Source organism: Panthera uncia, assembly GCF_023721935.1.
Source record: "Panthera uncia isolate 11264 chromosome B3 unlocalized genomic scaffold, Puncia_PCG_1.0 HiC_scaffold_1, whole genome shotgun sequence".
Lineage (NCBI taxonomy): Eukaryota > Metazoa > Chordata > Mammalia > Carnivora > Felidae > Panthera > Panthera uncia.
Genome location: NW_026057582.1, coordinates 104486104 through 104510622, shown reverse-complemented (window position 1 = coordinate 104510622; position 24519 = coordinate 104486104). Strand labels below are relative to the sequence as shown.

General features: G+C 42.7%; 1 protein-coding gene and 1 pseudogene across 1 annotated transcript; one reads left to right on the top strand and one right to left on the bottom strand.

The window, feature by feature from the left end:
- Positions 1-803: 803 nt before the first annotated feature.
- Positions 804-14529, top strand: PDCD7 (programmed cell death 7). Its single transcript, XM_049611775.1, has 5 exons — positions 804-1787; positions 4224-4362; positions 10868-11104; positions 11364-11451; positions 13393-14529. Exons 1-5 carry the CDS (start codon positions 921-923, stop codon positions 13514-13516), a joined length of 1455 nt encoding a protein of 484 aa, XP_049467732.1. The 5' UTR covers positions 804-920; the 3' UTR covers positions 13517-14529.
- An 8163-nt stretch (positions 14530-22692) lies between these two features.
- LOC125910653 (uncharacterized) lies at positions 22693-22801 on the bottom strand (annotated as a pseudogene).
- Positions 22802-24519: the final 1718 nt, after the last annotated feature.

Sequence of the window (24519 nt, the reverse complement as noted above, 5' to 3'; positions counted from 1 at the left end):
TTGGCTCTGGGACACCAACATCACATCACATCCATAACTGGCATTCTTTCAGTTCCCCGGCTTGACCTTCTGGGGAGTTTTTGCAAATGCTGTTCCTGATGGGGTTTTGGAGTGATGGTGGGGTCTGAAGCCCACAGCCAAGAAAGAATTCTTGAGATGTCTTTGATACAAAAAGGTGATTTTTTTAAAGCACAGGGACAGGACCCATGCGCAGAAAGAGCTGCCTGGACCGTGAGGCAAGAGTGGTTATATACTTAGGAGTTGGTGGAGGTAAAGTCAATGGGAAGTTTCCAAAGTCATATGCTAAAGGCTCATAGGATTCTGGAGGCTTAACTATTGTCAAGCTAAGGTTGTTTTCCTCTCTAACAAAAAACATTAATCAGACAGTTGGGAGTTCCTGGAGAAATGTTACACTCTGCCTGCCTCAAGTATTTGTCAATGGGATGCAGGTTATAAAGGAAATTTAATTTTATCTACCATTTTCTTCTGCCTTTATTTCCCAAGTCACGATAAAGGCTCAAATCCTAGGACAACCTCCCTAACTTCTTTGACTAAGTCAAAACCTCTTTTAAGTTCTTCTTACCCAGTGTTTTCCTCTTTGTTTGTACTTCCGTTTACTGCTGCACCTTTGCATTTGTTTGCACGATTACTTGATTAATGTGTTTTCGTTACTAGGCAGGTAGTTCTACGAGAAGAAGACCTGTAGCTGTTAAATTGTTCGCAAAACAGCTAGCTCCGCAAGACGAACGCTTACTCATATTTAGGAATTGACGAACTGCAGGAATGCCAACCTACTGGCGAGGCTCTCTGGGCCGGAAGCGTTCTATAGGCGTCGCGCGCGTAGTACGTCACTTCCCCCTACCGCCTCTACAGGAACCACTCAAATTCCTGTCACTTCTCTGACTCCCTTCGTCGTGGACATGGCTCTGCCGCCCTTTTTCGCCCCAGGTCGCCCAGGCCCGCCGCCCCCGCAGCCGCCGCCTCCCGCTCCCTTCGGCTGTCCGCCACCGCCGCTGCCCTCCCCGGCTTTCCCGCCGCCTCTTCCCCAGCGGCCCGGCCCCTTTCCGGGGGCCTCCGCCCCCTTCCTCCAGCCCCCGCTGGCTCTGCAGCCCCGGGCCCCCGGGGAAGCCTCTCGCGGCGGTGGCGGCGGCGGCGTCTACTACCCGGTGCCGCCACCGCCGCTGCCCCCGCCGCCGCCCCAGTGCCGGCCCTTCCCGGGGACTGACGCTGGTGAGCGGCCACGGCCGCCGCCGCCAGGCCCGGGGCCGCCGTGGAGCCCCCGTTGGCCTGAGGCGCCGCCGCCGTCCGACGTACTCGGGGACGCGGCCTTGCAGCGCCTGCGCGACCGGCAGTGGCTAGAGGCGGTGTTCGGAACCCCGCGGCGGGCGGGCTGCCCACTCCCTCCACGCGCGCCCGCCGGGCCCAGCCTGGGCGAAGTGCGCGCGCGGTTGCGCGGGGCTCTGCGCCTGGTGCGACGGCTGCGCGACCTGGGCCGGGCCCTGCGCGAGGCCGAGGCTGACGGCGCGGCCTGGGTACTGTTGCATGCCCAGGCTGCGCCGTTGCGCGCCGAACTGTCCGAGAGACTACAGCTGCTGACCCAGGCCGCCTATGTGGGTGAGGCGCGGCGGAGGCTGGAGAGGGTCCGGCGCCGCCGGCTTCGGCTTCGCGAGAGGGCTCGGGAACGCGAGGCCGAGCGGGAGGCGGAGGCCGCGCGAGCAGCGGAGCGCGAGCAGGAGATTGACCTCTGGAGGGTCAAGTGCGTGCAGGAGGTGGAGGAGAAGAAGCGGGTAAGAGCGGCAGATGTGCGGAGGCTAGGGGGTAGTTCAAGTCTGGAACCTGAAGGGCCATGAGGTTTTGCGCTGTCGTTTCCTACAGCTAAGCCTTTTTTTTCCTCAGCCGTAAATTAAAAGGTATCCAGCATTTCCGACATCGTATCCCTATACTGATTGCCTGTTAATGTTGTATAATACAAAACACAAATGGTCTAGGTGCACCGCGAGTTCTGTAAACATAAAGTATAGGATTACACAGTGGCGTTGCAGGGATGACGGACGCCCTGCCTCCTATTACAACGTTCTGTCCGCTTACTAACATTCAAGGCAAACAAGAATCTGTGTCCTTGCTTCTTGTACTGGTCTGGGTGATTTTAAGAATACAAAATATAGAACACGTGGGGCCTTGACGCAAGGAACATATACTCTAATTGACTGATGGGGCTATAGTGATGACTTCTGCAGGATCCCTTTGTTTAGGAGTTTTAAACCAGATATTACCAACACCCTCCCCCCCCCCCCGCCCCGTTAAACAATGGTGTTTTTGAGCACTTGCCAAATACTAGGTGCTACTCTAAATTCCTTGCATATAACAGATCTTTAATCCTTGTAACAACCCTGAAAGGTAAGCCATTTTACAGATTAGGAAATTGAGGCCTAGAGAAGTTAACTTGCCAATAGTCACACAACTGGTTCCTAGCTGTTTTGCTCCTGATTTGAGCCCAGGTTGGCTGATTCCAAAGCCTCTTGATCTTAAGCTCTTAAGTAGGGGCCACAGTGAAACTGGAAATCGGTCAGATAGTTGTTTAAGGCATTCTCATTACTTCTGAGTGCCTGTAGGTGCTTCCCCTGTCCCTTCACTCTACAACTAGTTAGTATTTCCTCCTTCTCATACTCCTTGTGTCTGTTACTGCCTAGATTCTGATACAACTCCTTCCAGAAATGTAGTGATGGCAAACTTTGTCTTCACACCTCCAGGAATATCAGTACTTTTAAGGAGAATACTTGGAGGCAACACTGTAATCTAAGGAGTTTGTATCAGTTTCACAGACATTTAATAAGAACCCATTATGTGCCAGACCCACTGCTGGGTGCTGGTGATAGGGACGATTAGGATATAGTGCTTGTCCTTGAGGGGCTTAGAGCCTCATGGGGACCATGTCTATACAGCATGGTATGTGTTAGGGTTTCAACTGTAAGTGCTATTGGAACCCAGAGAAGGAATATCCAATCTGTTGGGAAACAGGGTAAGGGAAGGCTTTGTGTATGAGATAGGGGACCTTTGACCTGAGTCTTGAAGGAAATGTCAAAGCCAAGTGAAAGCAACAGGTGCAGTTCCAGGCAGAGAGAGTAGTACAAGCAGAAGAAGGAAACTGTATGATGTCTGTATGATGTGGTGGTATTGGTGAAATTACAGGCACTTATTTGATACACGGGTTGAGAGCTTTAGGCAAAAGGATCTTTCTTACCACCCACAATGAGGGGGTTGGAGACAGGGTCCTGTGAGTGGTGGTTTAAAGAACCAGAGTTATTTCGTCTACTTGTGAACCAACTTAAGAGTAGGATAGGGTCTTATGAAATCTTGCCATTTGCAACTACGTAGATGGAACTGGAGGGTATTATGCTAAGTGAAATTAGTCAGAGAAAGACAAAAATCATATGACTTCACTCATATGAGGACTTTAACAGACAAAACAGATGAACATAAGGGAAGGGAAACAAAAATAATATAAAAACAGGGAGGGGGACAAAACAGAAGAGACTCATAAATATGGAGAACAAACTGAGGGTTGCTGGAGGGGTTGAGGGAGGGGGGATGGGCTAAATGGGTAAGGGGCATTAAGGAATCTACTCCTGAAATCATTGTTGCACTATATGCTAACTAATTTGGATGTAAATTAAAAAAAAATTAAAAAATTAAAGATGGTAATGGTGTATATTTCAAAAAAAAAAAAAACAACAAAAACGAGTAGGATAGGGTCTTCCGTGTTTGAAAGGCTGTCGTGTCACAAGATCCTTGGCACTTTAGAACACTGGAGTGCAAGCTATGTGTGTTGGGGGTCACTGACAGAATTGTAGAGTCCTGGGCCTTTCCAACCCCATTCCTTATCTTCCATTCTAATCTAAGTCTTTGGGTCCAGGAATCTGCACTTTGAACAAGAGAGCTCCAACTTAAAGTAAGTTAGATGCAGATGTTCCTTGGACTGCACTTGGAGAAATTCTGAGGAAAAAACAAAGATGAGCTCCCACATGGAAGCTGCAGAGATTAACCCCTTGGCTGGACCGGAGTGGAGAGCAGTTGTGTATAGCCCAGGAAATTGGGATGTAGATCCTGTGGAAATTGTTATCCCTGAGACTGCCTAATCCTCTGAAATCTCACTGCTGGGCAGCTGTTCTCTGCTTTGAGGTTGTTCCTAATACTAGGTTTCATAGACTCTCTTTCTTTTCCAGGAGCAGGAACTTAAAGCTGCTGCTGATGGTGTCTTATCTGAAGTGAGGAAAAAACAAGCAGACACCAAAAGAATGGTGGACATTCTTCGGGCCTTGGAGAAATTGAGGAAACTCAGGAAAGAGGCAGCAGCAAGGAAGGGTAACCATGGCTTTGCATTTCTACTTGGATTTATTCATCTCATGCCCCACTCCTTCCCTTTCTTTATCCTAGCGCCCTCTCTCCCCCAAATTTTTGAAGGAAAATGTTTGATAATTAATTATTTTCACCCAGTAAGGTAACAAAGTTTGTCAGTAGTACCTCAGAACCTTTGAAGCAGGAAGCCTCAGAAATTGTTCATATCTTGATTGACAGGGTTGAAAAGAGAGGCAGGTGTGGGAACCCACTGCACTGCCTTTCCCTTGATTCATCATCCCCTCCTTCCCCGCCCCCAGGCATTCCTGGCCACTTTTCTGAGTGAGGTTAGCATGGCTAGTCACCTTTGCCCATGTGCCAAGGCAGAAGCTGTCCTATATTTACTGTTTACTTTACTTTGCTTTAGAAGGTGTTGAAAACTTGGCATGCTCCTTTGGATATATTTCAAACCTGAAACATTGATATTTTTAGAGTTATGAATGGTTGGATAGGGCAGGGAGCACCTTGCAGAGTGTACATGAATGTTTTCAGCTTACATGGCTGTCACTTTTGGATCAGAAAATCTCATTGGTTTCCTCTTGCCTCTAGAGGGAGCACTGGTTTTCTAGAAGTTCCCTAGTTGTGCTTTGAACATTTGCCTATCTTGATCTTTGCTTTTGCCAGTCTATTTGTGTGGAGGGCCTTTAGTCCCATCTTTGCCATTTTAAGTTCTCACTGTTCTTCAAAACTAAATACAGATGCAGCATCCTCCATCCTTACCAGAAATGGGCTGAGGTGACCTGCTCCTTCTCACTTGTACCTGGTTTGGACCACATACTGCCTTATTTAGTAGGCTGTAGGCCGTTAATATTCACCAAGGATATTTGAGAGTACACAAATTAGCAAGTACCATGGTAGCAAATTATTTCCCCTGTGTGGCTTAAAATATAAATGAAAACTGTGAGTCAGACCCTTCGTAATTAAGTTTCATTGGGTTGTGATCATTATGTATTCAGCCAAGCTCATTTACTAGCTAAGTGATAAGTTTCTGCATGCCAGCCTTTAGAGCGGTTGATTCAGATTCAGGCCTCAGATGACCCCCATAGCACATTCATGAGTCAAAGGGGAGTTTGCATCTACTGTGTCTAGCCTTACCTCTTTTTTACGAGAATGAAAACCTGAGAGCTATTATTTAATATTCCCCTACCCTATGTCCTCTGTGAGGTGAGTGGTCAGTAAACTTTTGCCAAGTGAATTTACTAGCATAATTTCTCACTCTTAGTCTTCCTCACTTTCATCCAAAAGAAGGAGGAAATTTTGGAGGAATTGTGATCTATAAAAATAAGCAGCCTCTGTGGAATTAATGGGCTTGGGCGTAAAATGATTTGGTAACAAGCAGCTAGTTGCGTTATATACTTAATACTTCTCTCTCAAGGTGCATATACCTCCAACTAAGTACTGAGAGAATGAGGTTGGATATGTAAGTAAGCAGGGCCACATTGCAAAGTGTCTTATGGGCCAGACTAGACTTCTCACCTATGCTTAAAGGTGAGAGGAACCATGAAAAGTTCTAAGCAGAAAGTGAAATGACAACAATGATTGGTGGGCAGAGCAGAGAAAGGTTTGCAGCATCTAGGAAGAAGGGAGGAAAGGAGAGAGACTAAGAAGGCTGTTATAGTCTGGGCACAGATAATATGGGAGTGTGAACTATGGGTCATTAAGAAATGAATAAAGGAGCGAGGGAGAATACACGTGTATAAATAAATAACTTGGGGAACTCAGCAGTAGTAGGAGGAATATACTTGGTGTTGACAAGTTCAGTTTGGGACCTGTTGAGTTTGAGGTGCCTGTTCATCAGCATGTAGCCACAAGTAGGAATAACCTTAAAAGAGTTGTGTGGCCTGAGATGAGGCCAAAAAGACAAAATCCTAGGGAATGTAAAAATAAAGATGGATAAACAGGTGGCCACAAGAGAGGTCAGAGAGATAGGAGAAAAAGGTAGGTCCTCTGCCTCCTTCTGGAAAGTGGCAAATGCTCAGAAAGATTGTGTAATCTCAGGCAGGTTACTTAAACTTCTCTTTGCCTTGATTTCCTCATCTGTAAGAAGGATGTTTCTAAAGATTAAGAGACATCCATGGGAGGGGTGCCTGAGTGGCTCAGTAGGTTAAGCGTCCCACTTCAGGTCAGGTCGTGATCTCACAGTTTGTGAGTTTGAGCCCCGCATCGGGCTCTGTGCTGACAGCTTAGAGCCTGGAGCCTGCTTCAGATTCTGTGTCTCCCTCTCTCTCTGCTCCTCCCCTGCTCATGCTCTGTCTCTCTGTCTCTCTCCTTCAAAAATAAATAAAAACGTTAAAAAAAGAAAAGAAAAGAAACATCCATGGGAATTAGTACCCAACAGATGATCAGTGACTTATGCTAGGTGCATTTTTTCAGTGAAATGGTATGGGTTGAAGCCAGACTAGACTACATTAAAGAGGGAATAAGAGATTAAGAAAAGCAAACAGTGAATTCAACTTATTAAAAGTTTGCCTGTGGTGCTCACCTGGTTCAGTTGGTTGAGCATCCTACTCTTGATTTTGGCTCAGGTCATGATTCCAGGGTTATTGAATCAAGCTCCGAGTCAGGCTTTGCGTTGATGTGGAGCCTGCTTAAGATATTCATTCTCTCTCCCTCTCTCTCCCCTCTCTCTCCTTCTCCCCCCCCCCCCCACCCCATCCCTCTACCCTGCTTGCATTCTCTTTAAAAAAAAAAATGGGAGTGGGGCACCTGGGTGGCACAGTTGGTTGAGCGTCCCACTTCAGCTCAGGTCGTGATCTCACAGCTTGTGAGTTCAAGCCCCGCGTCAGGCTCTGTGCTGACAGCTTGGAGCCTGGATCCTGCTTCAGATCTGTGTCTCCCTCTCTCTCTGCCCCTAACCCACTCGCATTCTGTCTCTGTCTCTCTCAAAAGTAAATAAACATTAAAATAAAGTTTAAAAAAAGAAAAAAAGGTTTGCCTCTGAAGAAAGGAGTGAGCAGTTGCCTGGTTGGCTCAGTCAGTTAAGCATCTGACTTGAGCTTTAGGTCATGATCTCATGGTTAGTGAGCCCGAGCCCCACCATGGGTGAGCCCTGCTTCTCTCTCTCTCTCTCTCTCTCTCTCTCTCTCTCTCTCTTCCTCTCTCTCTGCCCCTCATGGGATTCTTTCTCTATCTCGCTCCGCCCTTGCTCATTTGCACTTTCAAAAAAAAAAAATGAAGAAAGGAGTGAGCAAGATCAATATATGTGGAGTGGTAGTATGGAGGGGCGGGGTGGTACCCTTAGGGTTGTGGGGAAAATTTGAACATGTATAATTGCGGAATGAGTAGAGGGAGAGGGTCAGAGAGACACAGGAAGGATACTTGACGGCTCAAAGTCCTGTAGAAGGTAGGAAGACTCCGGTCCCAGGTGGAGGTATTAACTTAAGTGTAGAAGGATCTGTCTCCACTAGAATGAAAATAAAGGAGGGGGCGCCTGGGTGGCTCAGTCGGTTAAGCGTCCGACTTCAGCTCAGGTCATGGTCTCGTGGTTTGTGAATTCGAGCCCTGCATCGGGCTCTGTGCTGACAGCTTAGAGCCTGGAGCCTGCTTCAGATTCTGTGTCTCTCCATCTGTCTGCCCCTCCCATGCTCATGCTCTGTTTCTCTGTCTCTCAATAATAAATAAACGTTAAAAAAAAGAAAGAAAGAAAATGAAGGAGACAAGGAGGGGTAGTAATGCGGATGAGTGAAATCGGGGGCCGAAAGTTAAGAGATGTCCTGCCTGCTAGCCTGTGTTCTGTAAGATAGGCTGGATGGTTTGCTGAGAGGCAATAGAAGAGAAAGGCTTTAGGAGAGCAGTGAAGGTTTGAAATAACTGCTGTGAAGAATGAGTGGGAGCCAACTAGAAACCCATGGGAGTTTGGTTGTAGGCAGGTGCTGTGGGCCCAGCTGATGTAGTTCTATACTGGCACTAGGCTACAATATCAGTACTTGCAGGAGTATTCTGCAGCTGGCAGGTGAGCACAGAGCACAGAGTTGTTAGGGTTTTGCTTTATGGGTGACCACAGGTTTTGATGAAGACCACTAGAAAAGCGAGTAGATTTGGATATGTTCATTTGGAACTTCTAGTGAGGCTGACAAGAGTCTCTGGGGAGAAGGAGATAAGACTACTGGGAAGGTAGAAAGTCCTAGTTTGGGAAGAAAAGAATTGTGCTTAAGACAGAGGTAGCAGGGTTTTTTGATCATTCCAAGGCTCAAAGACTGGACACCCAAGCCCTAAGGCGTGGGTGGCTGAAGGGGAAAAAAGGAGAAGGTACTGGTATGTAGGAACTGCAGGAACTGGATGAGGAGTGGTGGAGGTGGAAGGAACTAACTAGACCGTGTCAGTACATGGGGCCAAGAGGAAGACTGGGTGAGGGTTGTCGTTTCTGAGGGAGTAAGTCATGGTGATCAGAAGTGATCAGTGAAAGGGTGAGGGATGTGTGGGTTCGTGGTTCAGGCCTAGCAGCCTGAGATGGGAACAGGCCACTGCTCCTCATGGGATCTGGAGGCACTTTGGGGCTGATGCAGTGTCTGTAATTTCACCATACTGGCAGATTTTAGTACTGTCTGGCCCTTTACAGAAAAACTTGCCAGTTCCTGGTTTAGGTAAAGAAATTAAACAAAATCATGAAATTATTATGAAACAACATAGTGACAGCTTGAACTTCTCCATGCGTAAGAATTTTGTGTGTATTTGGAAAATATTTGGCAATTTAGTAAAAGATGGATTTGAGTTGTAGAGTTTCCTTAGTTGGGAATGAGTGCCAGCCATGAGAAAATGATCTGGAGAAATGTTAGCCATGGAGGTAAGGCTAGGAGAGCTAATTCCATAACCACTTAGTCGCAGTGGTTGAAGGAGAAAAGAAGCAGACCTCCAAAGGCCTTGATCAACTCTTTTAGGAAGCAGTTTATTACCACATTTAGGCAGTCTTTAATTTTTTTTTTTTTTAACGTTTATTTATTTTTGATACAGAGAGAGACAGAGCATGAACAGGGGAGGGTCAGAGAGAGGGAGACACAGAATCCGAAGCAGGCTCCAGGCTCTGAGCTGTCAGCACAGAGCCTGACGCGGGGCTCGAACTCACGGACCGCGAGATCATGAACTGAGCCGAAGTCGGCCGCTTAACCGACTGAGCCACTCAGGCGCCCCTAGGCAGTCTTGAAAGTACTCATGAACATTTCTTCTCTTGAGAATTTATCATATAGAAATAATCAATAGAAGGAAAAAAGTAACGTGCCCAGGAGTATTGATTGTAACAGTATATGCTAACAGGACATTTGGAACAGCCTAAGTGTCCAGAAGTTGGGAGCTTGTTAAGTAAATTATGGTACATTGAATTGATGAAACAGGATAGAGCCATTAAACAAATAATTATAAAGATTGGAAAAGAATGTAGAGAATTGACCTGGAGCTGTAGAAGTTACACATACTATGTTGAACTATGTGAAGTTGATAATGTATGGACAAAAATGACTGCAGAATCAATGGGGAAATAAAAATGGTTCATTGTGTTAGTGGGATTTGAATTTTTTTCTTCCTGGTATCCGGTATTGTTAAAATGCTCCCATAATAAATACATTTGCAAGGACTAACAGGATGGACTGCACCCATGTCACTCTAGGATGAATCACCTAGCAGCTCCAGCAGCTTTTATGTCACAGAGCCATATGGCTAGTGAGTGCACAACTGCAGTCTACTCAAGTATTCATTAAATTTTAAGGTATTTTCCTTAAAAAATAAATATAAATATAAAAAATATTTTTCCTTATGGAATTTTATGAAAAATTTCACACATGCACAAAAATAGAACACCTAAATAAAATACCCATAATCAACTATGATGCCCCTGTCACACATAATGAAATTAGTAATAATTCTTTGGTATTACCTAATAACTAGTCTATAATCACATTTTCACAGTTGTGGCTCTAGCTGTGTTGGCCATCCTTTTAGCTGACTTCACAGTTAAATCAGGGTGACTAACCATCCCAGGTTTCCCAGGACGCTGGGCTCTCAGTACTAAAACTGGGCAAACTGAAATATTTGGTCATCCTACACTAAGCAGCAGACTGTGAGGTTAGTAGGTTGGTTACATGTATTTCTTCCTCACTATCCAAGTGTCTTCTCTTAGAACTTCAGATTCAGTCAGAAGGTAAATTGTTTATTACTTGGTCTGGGAGCCTGTGCTGTGAGAATATCACAATGAAGAAGTATAAGAGTTTCTCTCTTCAGTGAGCTCTCTGTCCAACCAAAGGATCAAAACCATTAGAAATAAAATCAAAGGTTAAGTGGTATGATCCAAAGAGAGGACTTAGAGAAAGTCAGGGTGAGGTCAGATTAATTGGAGACTCAAGATCAAATTGAGCCTTGAAGATTGGTTAGAATTTATAAACTAAGCAAATTCATAATGTAAGTAGGACTTTGTGTCTGCTCAGTAGAACACATGTTGGGGATAAAAAGTTGTATCTAAAATGCTGTTTGGATCTCTTCCTAGGGGTCTGTCCTCCAGCCTCAGCAGATGAGACTTTTGAGCATCATCTTCAGCGACTAAGAAAACTCATTAAAAAACGCTCTGAATTATACGAAGCTGAAGAGAGAGCCCTCAGAGTTATGTTGGAAGGAGAACAAGAAGAAGAGAGGAAAAGAGAATTTGAAAAGAAACAGAGGAAAGAAAAAGAGAAAATTTTACTTCAGAAGCGTGAAATTGAGTCCAAGTTATTTGGGGATCCACGTAAGTTCTTTTGTAACCAGTGGAGAAAAGGAAGATGCTAGATTGGCAGCTCTTTCCCTAATGGATGATCTCAACCTAAACTAAGGTGGTAGGCTGCAAATGAAACCTTTGAGACTTAAAATTCTGAACTGTGTACTGGAAATCATGGATAAAGATGAAACATTTGATCGCATTGTTGTACTGTCATAGTCATAGGTTCAGTCAACTTGCCTTTAGGTATGAGACATGATGATGTGGTAATGTGCCTTTTCTTTTTCAGATGAGTTCCCACTTGCACACCTCCTGCAACCCTTCCGACAGTATTACCTCCAGGCTGAGCACTCCCTGCCAGCACTCATCCAGATAAGGTCAGAGGGGCACTCTCCATGCCGCCTTCCCCTTAGGTAGCAAGAAGCACTTACAGTGTTTATTTTGTTGAGGTGTATTGCTTTTTCTTTTTTTAGGTTCCGTACAGGTTTATATAAAGTTTTTAATTCTGAGGATGCCACATAAATCTTGTTTAGTCCTCAGTCCTTGAGAAATAAATGTCTCTTTTAACAGGTGAAGAAACTGAAACTCAGGTTGTGACTTGCCCTTTGTATTATCTCATGCTGTAGTTGTTACATTGACTTAAAGCATCGGCTTCCTTTTCCTAATTCTCTTCTGCTGCTAAATAGACCAAGGGAGGGAAACCCTCCCTATCTACTTGCCTGTGGAGACTGATTAAGTCCCAAACTGACTTGTGAGTTCTTACAGGTCGAAGCCAAGAGAGCTAGGAACAGGGGGTCTCATCTTAACCTGCAGTTATTAATGAGCTGGGTAGAGTTTTCAACTCTTCTGGGTCTCACTTTCCTCACCTATAAAATGAAAATGGTAGACTGGAATGTGGCCTTCAAACTTTAGCAGTAGTGCTCTTCCCAAAGGCAGTCTTTTGAGAAATCCATTTGTAAAACAATTTGAATGAATGGGTTCCGTAGGTGTAGACAGTTTAAATCTGTTATTGACTGGAAGCACTTTGTTGTTTCTAGATTCCCCAGAACATCTGCTTGGGGCCTAGTGGTCCTCAAAGCCTGGTTTGACAATCACTGAACTAAGTGATCTATCAGGTTTCTTCCAAAGCTCTAATGATGGTTATTAGCATACCAAGTTTGTGTTCTGGGAAAAGTATATTTCTGGTTAATATATAAGTTTTGGCTTTTATTTATTTATTGAGAGCAGGGGAGGGGCAGACCGGGGTTGCGGGGGCGGGGAGAGGTGTGCGGGGAGAGAGAATCCCTAGCAGGCTCTGCACTGTCAGTGCAGAGACCGACGTGGAGCTCTATCCCACAAACTGTGAGATCATGACCTGAGCTGATATCAAGAGTCAGACGCTTAACTGACTGAGCCACCTAGGCACCCCCAAGTTGTAGCTTTTAAATATAAGTACAGTTGATTCTCATTATTCACGGTAGTTATGTTCTATAAAAGCTGCAGTGTTGAATTAGGGAATGCCAAATTCTGTTCCTAAAGGAAATACAGGGTTTGGTTCCTGTGAGCCTCGGACCACAACATTTTCGTGAACCAATGAATACATAACATTGTTTTATGTGTATTTCTTTTAAAAAACACTTTGTTTAATATATATTGTCGATTCATTAACACTGAACTCATAGTTAACAGCATTATAACTCCTGCCTCAACATAGCTTTTCTAATATACATGTACTCTCTGTAAGGCATATTCCAGCCTTCTCATTCTAGCTAGCACTGCAACAGTATACTTAGGGGCCATCTTAAATAGCAAAATAACCAATAAAAGCACAAATATGTGAAAAATGCAGTACTAAATACACTGCAAAAAGGACACTTTACAATATGAGGCTGAAAACAGTGTCACCTTATTTGACGACAGTGAAGACAGTGTCACCTTATTTGACTTCAGCTGGGAATGTACCTGTCAGTGACTTAGATTTTTCATGGCTCTGCATGTTGGCAAGTGACCATGAAAGCACCACAAGTAACGATTATGAAGTTACACATAAATTTTAGTGAATAGGCAACTTTGCGATTATGGAACCTGCAAATAATGAGGATCAACTGTATATTTATTATTGGGTTACCCATAAGATCATACGTTGTTTGCAGTTTTTTCCCCCTTTATGTGTACATTTAAGAAATACTGTCCTTTGCATAATGCCTAGAAGTCAAATTCTTGAGTGGACTGGTACATCAGTCATTTGAAAGCTAAGTCCTGAAATAGAGTATTTAGTTGCTGAACATCTTGCTTGGAATAAAACAAATAAACAGTTGTTCTACAATGTTCTTATTAAGGCATGATTGGGATCAGTACCTGGTGCCATCTGATCATCCCAAAGGCAACTCCGTTCCCCAAGGATGGGTCCTTCCCCCGCTCCCCAGCAACGACATCTGGGCAACAGCCATTAAGCTGCATTAGTAAAGACGCTCCAGAAGTGTGGTCCAGCCAAGGCTCTTTCCAGCTCTAAATACTAGTGATGCCACCATCTTCTCGTGCTATAGACTAAACCACAACCTCTAAACTCCATGTGGCATTGTTCTACCCAGAAGTTACGTTTTCCTTGAGTGCTCTGTCCTGGCCAGAGATGCCTCTTGAATCAGGAGATTAATATGTTTCTTCAGGAAAGGACCTAGGTGAACTGGGGTTATTACCACAGAAAGTGACCTTGGTTCGCCGAATTTGCCTCTGTTTTGAAGGGGCTTGGTTCAGAGTGACTTGTTAATTTGCTCTTTAACTTCTTGTGTGGTGATGGGTAAGTACACTGCATACACTCAACACAAATGTGCATTGGGTAGACTCAGCCCTTCCCCCAGTACTGAGTGTGAAGGCAAGCTTTGATGTAAAACCTCTTTACCCTCTTTACCCAAAGAACCCTCTCACTTCTAGGAGGAAAGGTCAGAAATGCTTTATCTATGGTTTTATGAATCCCACTTTTGGTGCAGCTTGAGAGGCTACAGACTGGGCTGCCAGAAAAGCTCATGGCCTAGTCTGGTAGTCATGTGGAGAACTTGGAAAACCTGTATCCATATTGGATCGTGTTTTAATGGATAATGGCTGCATCTTCCCATGTTAGAAGGATCCTAACAAAAACACGTGTTATTTAAGTTCCTGAAGATCTAGTTGTTCAGAATCCCCAATGATAGAAATTTATCTTAACCTCCCTCAGTCACATTGTAGGGGCTGGTATAGCTGTGGAATTTTCTTAGGAACTCAAACTTTCAAAAACACCCATGTAGTTAAAGCTGGGAGGAAAGCAGATAAAAATAGTAAAATTTATTTTTTTATATTCATTAATAAATGCTATTGTGCCTGGGAATGATCAATCATAACATGCCAGGGTTTTTGTTTTGTTTTGTTTTGTTTTGCTCTTTGTCATTTATCGTGTTATTTATATTTCCGAAAAGCTAAATAAATATCATTTTTATTTTTTAGTTTGAGCCTTTGCCCCCAAATTTGTTGCCTACCAAATCACTACACACACTTTAACATGAATGAAACACACTTTCACTCCAAAATGCAAACTTGTCAAATAGACATTTGCTAGGAGAAGGTGAATCTCCAGCACCAAACTTTGTGGAATCCAACTCTAGATAAGCAGGAAAGGACGACAACCTTGGAAATGATTTCGTGTAGTTGGAAGTTCTGGGGTACAAGATGCTAACACCTTTGTTCTTTTTCTGTTTAATCTGCGTTGTTAAATTTATATAGTATGCACTTCAGAGTTAACAGATAGGATATGAGGGCCAGCGCTCCAAAGTGTGTGTCTAAGTTCATATACCTTAAAATCTGTTGTGATTAGCCTCACATAACCCCCATAGGCCTGTGTGCCCTTTTATAAATCTCCACCATTTGCTGTCTGATGAGATGTAGGAAGAGTAGAAATAAAAGATGAATTGTATGATGTGTTCAGTATGCAGGCAGCCTTGTCACTAAGACATCTGCATTGATGGGGGCATGAGTGTGAAGCAGGGATTCAGGAAAATAGGCAGCAGAACCCAAGAGGAAGGGATTTAACCTCAGGTGGAAAAAAGCCTTCCCTCTTTCATTCAGCTTCTGCAAAGTTTTAATAAAGTAAACATTATTTTTATTGTTTGGCTTTGTTTTGTAAGTTTTTCCTCGTTTATCACCTTGCATGGTGGTGGTGGCAACAGCCACTGGTACTTGATGGGTTTAGAAAGACAGAGTAGTGCCTGATGAATTGTACTTCTGAGAATATAGACAGTATCATTGTAATCTTTTCCCCCCAAAAATCTTCTTTTATTGTGGAAACCTTCAAGCATCCAAAAATAAAGAGAATAGTATAATTTTTTCTGTATATCCATCATCTGGCTTCAGATAATTGTCAACTTACGGCAAATCTTGTTTCATCTGCAACCCACTACTCTATAGACTATTTTGAAGCAAATCTCAGACATTATATTAATTAAGTATTTCAGCATGTAGGGCTCCACTTTGGGCATAGAGTCTACTTAAAAAATTTTTTTTCAGTATGTGGCTCTAAAAGATATTTTAAAAATGTAACCATAGTGCCATTATTGCACTGAAAGAAATGAATGACTTCTTGATATCATCAAATTCCCAGTGTTCAGATTTCCTTATCTCATAAATGTGTGTTTTACACTTGGCTCAAATTAAGATCTAGATGCAATCTATACACTGTTGGTTGATATGTTTCTTAAGTTTCTGATAATCCGTAGGTCTTTCTTGCTTCCTCCTGTGTACTCTTGTACCCTTGAGATTTATTACTAGAAGAAATTTTTTTCCTGAAGTTTCCAGTCTGAATTTTGCTTGTTGCATCCTTGTGATAGCATGTTCCTCTGTTTCCATATCTCTAATTTAGTGGTTAGAGCTGCATTGCCCGGTATGGTAGATATGTATCGCTATTGGGCACTTGAAAGAGAGTTTGAAATGGAGTTTGAATTGAGTTGAATAATTACACCTATGGATCACGTTTCTATTGGACAGCACTGATTAAGAGTGCACACATTTTTTGACCACATACAGATTGGAGTTTTCTGAAGAATATATTATACACCTGGTGTGTACTCCATTCAGGAGGACTAATGTCTAGTTGTCTGTTTTTGTGATCTTAGCAGCCACTGGTAATCAAGACCTAAAGTCATTCCTTTGGAGTTGCAAAACAGTGATAGTTTAATTCTGCCTTTCTTTCTTTAGTTATTAGCTGGAATACTTCTAAAAGGGGAAACATCCCCTCATCAACCATTTGGTTACTGCAGGGTACAATTGGTACAGGAAAGGCAAATACATATTTTTTTTATTTACTAGTTTTCAAATTAATGAGCTGGTTCCCTAGAATCCTCCAAAGGTAACAAGTGAGTTTTATTTTGAAGTATCACTATGAACTCAGATCTAACCATAATTGTCTTTCAACCCATTGTTATTATTTATCAATTGTCTCATCTTTGGCCACTGGGAGCCTTTTTTTCAATTTTTTTTTTTTTTTAATGTTTGTTTATTTTTGAGACAGAGACAGAGCATGAACGAGGGAGGGTCAGAGAGAGAGGGAGACACAGAATCTGAAGCAGGCTCCAGGCTCTGAGCTGTCAGCACAGAGCCCGATGCGGGGCTCGAACTCATGGACTGTGAGATCATGACCTGAGCCGAAGTCGGCCGCCCAACCAACTGAGCCACCCAGGTGCCCCTGCTGGGAGCCTTTTTAACTCAGTTTCTGAATTCCCTTTCAATTCCAGTATTCCATTCCAAATTTGTTTTACATATTGCCTATTCCAAACCTGGAAACAGTCATTTATCTAATAATAAATTAGTGGAAAAGGTATTTATAGGCCATAATCTGCATGATAGGGGTGGTCATTGTTATTGCTGCTTCTTGTTTGTTGGTTTTTATGCTTTTAGTCAGAACTAGGAATTACAGTTCCCTTGAGCCATCAGCCTTTTTCTAAATCATGCCTTTTTTATACCTATATTCTTTTTTTAAAATGTTTATTTAATTTTGAGAGAAAGAGAGAAAGAATCCTAAGCAGGCTCCAAGCTGCCAGTGTAGAGCCTGATGCAGGGCTTGAACCCACGAACCACGAGGTAATGACCTAGGCCGAAACCAAGAGTCGACACTTAACCCACTGAGCCACCCAGGCACCCCTGTACCTATGTTCTTTTTATATTGAACATAAATTAATGAAAATAGAGAAATAAACTCAAAGATGAATCAGAAATGTGTTGATTCATCATGTCCTGTATATACAAGAATATTGTTTATCTTATTTCCCAAAAGAGGAGACCCTGGGTTGGGAGATACTCTAACAAAAAGCATTTATTTTAAGAAATTAGGTAAATACAAGAAAGATTAAAAAATGAAATAGATTAGTTGTATGTTAAATACTAAGTGTTCTTAGTGGCTGAGTTTATGACGTCAAAGAATTTGCTACAAGCCAATGAACTTAATCACTCTAAACCCATTCATGTTCCTATGTCCATGTGACTTGGGCAAGGGTGTATCAAGAAGCTTAGACAGCATTATACCATCTGCTGTAGCAATTCACTTCTACATATTTTGTCCACAGGGGAGCTATCCTGGGAATCACAAGGTAAGTACAAAGTATGTCTTGTTCCATTCAAATAATATAGAATATACAGAAGGAATGTGAGTGCTGTGAAGTATTAGCGGTGATTATTTTAGGGACTAGTGACTACATGAGGCATTTCCAACTAAATCTGTTTTTTTTCTTTTAATGCTATAACCAATAAACTATTCCTGTATAATTGTTAACTTTTTAAAAAAAAAAGTGTGAGTAATTACTACACGCAACGTGGGGCTCAAACTCATGACCCCAAGATCAAGAGTTATGTGCTCTTCCGACGAGTCAGGTGCCCCTGTTAACTTTTGGGTGTACCCATACAGTAGTTCCTGACTTAGCACGTCTGGCTATCTATGAAGATTTTGTTTCCAATGCAGGTTCTGTTTGCCTTTTGGAATAAACTGAGTTTCTCACAGTCTCTGAAGCAAGGATCGAAGTCTTTGAGGCAGTTGGTGCTAGAGCGCATAACTATACAGAGCAGTAGGCACCTCTCAACTTAATTAGCTCATGCTTGCCAGAATATGGATTCTAGGACTTGAACTGTGTTCTTAGAAAATGGTTTTTACCATTTGCCAGGAATGATACTAAGTGCTAGAGATGTGAAAGGGAGCAAAAAGACAGGATTCTTGCCCTCCTGGAATTAGATCTAGAGTAGAAAAGCTTAAGAATACAGATAATTAGTTGTGATATGTGCTACAAAGAAAAAGTGGTTAGTCATCATTTATATTTTCCATTGTTCAAATATTTATTAAATGCCTGTTGAAACTCAGATTAATTTGCTAAGTATAAGGGCTATAATGGTGAGGGGGATAGGTTAATATCCAATTAATGGATCCAGCAATCAAAAAATGTACTGAGTGCTTTGAAGGAAAGGTAAATGGTTCTATGAGATTAGGCCCTTTTTTTTTCCTTTTTTAATGTTTATCTATTTTGAGAGACAGAGTGCAAGTGGGGGAGGGGCAGAAAGAGGGAGACACGGAATCCAAAGGAGGCTCCAGGCTCCTAGCTGTCCGCACAGAACCCCCGACACAGGGCTCAAACCCACAAACTGCAAGATCATGACCTGAGCCAAGGTAGGATGCTTAACCAACTGAGCCACCCAGGCGCCCCCAGGCCCTTTAAAGTCTTAAAAGCCACTGTACTGGGTAGATCTACCCAAGTTTGGCGGGGGGGGGGGGGGGGGGTGGGGGGGGGGGGGTGGATCAGAAAAAGCTTTTTTTTTTTTTTTAAAATTTAAATTGTAATTAGTTAACATACTGGCTTCAAGAGTAGAATTCAGTGATCACTTACAACACCCAGTGTTCATCACAAATGCCCTCCTTAGTGCCCATCACCCATCTAGCCCATCTCTCACCCACCTCCCTCCATCAACCCAGAGTTTGTTCCCTATCATTATGAGTGTCTTGTGGTTTGTTTCCCTCTCTTCTCTTTTTCCTCCCCTTCCCATATGTTCATCTGTGTTTTTTTCTTAAATTCCATATATGAGTGAAATCATATGGTATTTGTCTTTCTCTGATTGACTTGTTTAGCTTAACATAACATTCTAGCCTCATCCACATCATTGCAAACGGCAAGATTTCTTTCTTTTTGATGGCTGAGTAATATTCCAGTGTGTGTGTGTGTGTGTGTGTGTGTGTGTGTGTACACGCGCGCGCGCACCACTTCTTTTTTATCCGTTCATCAGTTGATGGACATTTGAGCTCTCTCCATAGTTTGGCTATTGATGTTACTATAAGCATCAGGGTACATGTACCCCTTCAAATCAGTATTTTTGTATCCTTTGGGTAAATACCTAGTAGTACAATTGCTGAATTATAGTGTACTTCTATTTTTAGTTTTTGGAGAAATCTCCATGCTCTTCTCCAGAGTAGCTGCACCAGTTTGCATTCCTACCAACAGTGCAAGACAGTTCCCCTTTTTCTGCATCCTTGCCAACAACTGTTGTTTCTTGTGTTGTTCATTTTAGCCATTTTGACAGGTGTGGTGGTGGTATCTCATTGTGGTTTTTATTTGTATTTCCCTGATGATGGGTGATGTTGAGCATCTTTCCATGTTTCTGTTAGCCATCTGAATGACTTCTTTGGAAAAGTGTCTATTCATGTCTTCTGCCCATTTCTTAATTGGGTTATTTGTTTTTTGGGTGTTGAGTTTGATAAGTTCTTTATAGATTTTGGATACTAACCCTTTATCAGATATGTCGTTTGCAAATATCTTCTCCCATTCTGTAGGCTGCCTTTTGTTGATTGTTTCCTTCACTGTGCAAAAGTTTTAATCTTGATGAAGTCCTAATAGTTCATGTTTACTTTTGTCTCCCTTGCCTTCAGCGCCAAGGTAAGGGAGACAAAACTTCTAGTAAGAAGTTGCTCTGGCTGAGGTCAAAGAGATTGCTGCCAGTGTTCTCTAGGATTTTGATGGTTTCCTGTCTCACATTTAGGTCTTTGATCCATTTTGAATTGATTTTTGTGTATGGCGTAAGAAAGTGGTCCAGTTTCATTCTTCTACATGTAGCTGTCCAGTTTCACAACAGCATTTGTTGAAGAGTCTAGGAAAAGCTTTTCTGAGGAGATGATGTTTCAGCTAAGCTATGAGGCATAAACAGCTATTCACTAGTGCAGAGGAGACACGGAAGAAGAATGTGGCAAGAATTTGGAATAGAATATGCAAAGGCCCTGTGTTGGGCTAAGAGACCAAGGCAGTTGAAGACTAGCATGGCTAGAGTAAGACAAGAGGGGAGGGGGTAGGGGCCAGACACTGCAAAGCTTTGGAAGCCCTTGTCAGGAGTTTGATTTTTATTCTGAGAGAGCTGGGAACCATTTGGGGCTTTTAAGCAGGGGATTGGCTTAGTTTGCTATTTTGAAATGATCACTTTTGTCCCAGTGTGTGAAACAATTACAATGATAGGACATAAGAGGATATGTTGGACACAGTTGTCCAAGTGAGAGATAATGGGGGCTTGGACTCCCATGTTAGCAGTGGAGGTAGCGTGAAATGGGTGGATTTCAGAGATTTAAGAGAGGAAATTTGGCAGGGATATGAGATGAGTGGTCGTGAGGGAGAAGAGAGTGTCAGGCATGAGTCCTCAGTTTGTATATCTTAGACATTCCTTGAGACAAGAAATTCTGGGGAGGAGGAAAAGTTTGGGGGAGGGGAAATCAGGAGTTCACTTTAGGTATGTAGAGTTTGAGGCACCCTTGAGAAATCTTGGAGGAGATGCCTTGTAGGCAGTGGTGTTTATGAATTCGATCTCTGAGAAGAAGTGGAGAATTTAATGAGTCATTGGCACATAGATTATTGATGCTGTGGGCAAGGATGAAGTCATTTAGAGTATAGTGGAGACCTTTATAAAAAATAATACTTATGTCAGTGCCTGGGCTCCAGGTAGACCAATTACTACAACCCCCGCTTGCCCTGCCTCTCACCCCTAGGCTCAGATGCAGCCAGACAGGCACAGACCCATGGAGAGGTCCTAGATTATAGCCTGCTGAAGCATGCACAGACTGGCCTTCCCAATATCCCCACTTCCCCATCCTCACCCCACCCCACCCCTTCAGACTCATCAAAGCTTTCTCCACTGCCTACTGAATGGAGTCAGTATTCCGTTTTCAGGGCCCTCGCCAGCTCTACCTCAATCTACCCCTTCAGTCTTAAGGCAGGCTGCTTCCCAGCACAAACTATCTGAGTCATATGCTTTGTCCCCGCCCCCCCCTCCCCCCACCTCTCTCTGCCCTGCCTCTGTTCCCTGACTCAAGCTGTTCCCTCCCTGGAGTTATGCTCTCCACTCTACCTTTAACCTGCTCACAGGCTGTTCCCATACTCTTCAGGATCCAGGTCAGGGTCCTGTCAGGGTCCTTCCTGAAGCTTGCCCAACTCACATAAGGACTAGAATACTTTCTTTCCGTTGAAGAATATCATCATTTAATGATCTGTACCGTTTATTTTATACTTAGCAGAGATGACTGTCATTTTATTTATTTTTTTTTTTAATTTTTTTTTTCAACGTTTTTTTTAAATTTATTTTTGGGACAGAGAGAGACAGAGAATGAACGGGGGAGGGGCAGAGAGAGAGGGAGACACAGAGTCGGAAACAGGCTCCAGGCTCCGAGCCATCAGCCCAGAGCCTGACGCGGGGCTCGAACTCACGGACCGCGAGATCGTGACCTGGCTGAAGTCGGACGCTTAACCGACTGCGCCACCCAGGCGCCCCTAGATGACTGTCATTTTAGAGTGTGCTCTAACTAGATCATGTCTTATACTGTAGCCCTTCCTATTCCTATTTCCAGAATTCTCAAATTCTTAAATTATTCCAGAAACAAGTGTAGAACTGAGTAGAGAATATCTATTAGGATGCAGATGCTGGGTCAGAAGTAAGAGAGGAGGAGGGTGGCCCTGTACCTGCTCAGTGGACAGGCGGTCCACACGTGGGTCTCAACAAAGCTGTGGCCTTTACCCACAGCTCAGAATTCTAATGACAGCTGAAAATGTGGATGATAAATCAGAGAATGCCAAAACTTGCTAACTTTCTTATGTCCCTTACAACTCCTTACGCCTCAGAGGTCCCCTGATGGAACAGGCTGATGGGGCAGATAACTTACTGATCACAATGGGACTTGTCTGATCCTGTAGCATAAAGAGCCGCTCCCAGTGCTCTGGGAGACTGTCTCTTGGCATGGGGTGGAGAAACCTTTGGAGTCTTACATACAGTAGACACAGACTAGAGTGGGCAGGCAGTGGAGATGAGGGAATTAAAGGATTTGCCCATCTGGCCTCATTTGACCTCTCTGCACTCAGATTACTTACTCTGCCTCTTCTCATGATCTCCTGTGGGCATGGGGATGACCCCAGTGACCCCTCGCAACAGGGGTTTGCAACATCCTAGTAGGGATGACATTGTAGTAAGCCAGAGATACTCCCTGGTGCAGTCCCTGGTAAACCCTGATTGTTTGCAAAATGCCAGACTGTGGTCAGGAGTCTAGATTTAAGTATATATTATAGGCAGTCTCAAGAGCTTGAATTCTTTGTGAGTTTCATTTTGTTAAGAGAACAGAATCTTTAGTTTAAAATACATAACAAATAAAATCCCTTGCTGTTGTGAATATTATTAAACTAACAGATACTATACTTGATCTCAGCCAAAAGGCCCAGAAGCTATGTATGAATTAATTTTTCTTAGATTTCAGCTTTAGTAGTAGATACTGTTGACTAATACTAATTTAACTTTCTCAATAGTGCATGAGAGTTCATTCTCATCAACACTTGATATTGTCAGGCTTTTTATTTTTAACCATTTGTGTGTGTGTTTGTGTGTGTGTGTGTGTGTGTGTGTGTGTGTGTGTGTGTGTGTTGGCATCTCATTGTTTTGTTTTGCATTTTCCCAATGGCTAATGAGGTTAAACAACTTTGATGTTTATTTGGATATACTCTTTTATGAAGTTAACATCTCTTGCCCATTTTTGAATTAGGTCTTTTTCTTACTGCTTTGTAGTTCTTTGTACTTACTGGATACGAGTCCTTGGTCAGATAGGTGTGCTGCAAATATCTTCTCCCACTCTGATTTGTGTTTTTTATTTTTTGTTTGTGTGGTTCTGTTTTGTTGTTTTACTGTCTTAATGGTATCTTCCAATGAATGGAAGCCAGTTTGTCAGTGTTTTCCTTTAGGGGTTAGTTTTTTGCAACCTGCCTAAGAAATGTTTACCTATTCTAAAGTCATGAATACATTCTCCTATTTTATCTTCAAGCTTCATTTTACCTTTCACATTTAGATCTGTAGTCTACCTGGAATTGATTTGTGTGTGTGATGTGAGGTAGAGGCCAGGATTTTTTTCTAGGTGGACATCCAATTGATCCAGAACCATTTACTGAAAAGACTTTTATTTTCCTTATGCTCTCTGCAGGGCCAATTTTGTTGTAAGTTAAGGATCCATATAAATATGGATCTGTTTCTGGACTTTCTGTTCTGTTTTATTGGACTCTTTGTAAGTCCTCATGTTAGTACCACACTGTCTTAATTCCTGTAACTTTAAAGTAAGTGTTGATATAGTATAAATCTTCCAACAGTGCTGTTTCTTCTTCAAGATTGTCTTGGCTTTTCTTAGTCTTTTGTCTTTCATTTAAATTTCAGAGTTAGTTTGCCAATTTATCCCCCAAAAATAAGATGGAATTTGACATGTGGGGTCGACAAATCAATTCAGGGAGAATTAATATCTTTATGACATTGAGTCTTAACTCATGAACATGGCATGTTCCTCCAATAAATATTTTATAGTTTTTCACATAGAGGTCTTATATATCTTGTGTTAGTTTGAGTCCTAGAAGGTTGGTTGATAATATTACATGATATCTTATTTAAAATCTCACTCTCTAATGACATTTTTAAAAGAATATTTTCGGGGCGCCTAGGTGGCTTGGTCGGTTAAGCGTCCGACTTCGGCTCAGGTCATGATCTCACAGTCTGTGAGTTTGAGCCCCGTGTCGGTCTCTGGGCTGACAGCTCAGAGCCTAGAGCCTGTTTCAGATTCTGTGTCTCCCCCTCTCTCTGCCCCTCCCCTGTTCATGCTCTGTCTCTCTCTGTCTCAAAAATAAATAAACGTTTAAAAAAAAATTTAAAAAAAAATATTTTCATGGTTTGTTGTTTGTATAGAGAGATATAGTTGATTTTCATATATTGACCTTGTATCCAATGACCTTGCTAAATTAATTTACTAATTCTAAGAGTTTTATTTATAGATTCCTTTGGATTTTCTACATATAATTATATCATCTACAAATAATGGTAGTTTAATTTCTTTTTTTCCAATCCTTATACTTTTTTTTTTTTCTTTTCTCTTTTTACACAGGCTAGTATCTCCAGTGCAATGCTGAACAGAAGAG

Coding starts and splice junctions, on each gene's coding strand:
- PDCD7 (XM_049611775.1), top strand. CDS start 921: ATGGCTCTGCCGCCCTTTTTCGCCCCAGGTCGCCCAGGCCCGCCGCCC. Junction 4,363..10,867: donor AGAGGCAGCAGCAAGGAAGG/GTAACCATGGCT, acceptor ATCTCTTCCTAG/GGGTCTGTCCTCCAGCCTCA. Junction 11,105..11,363: donor CAAGTTATTTGGGGATCCAC/GTAAGTTCTTTT, acceptor TTTCTTTTTCAG/ATGAGTTCCCACTTGCACAC.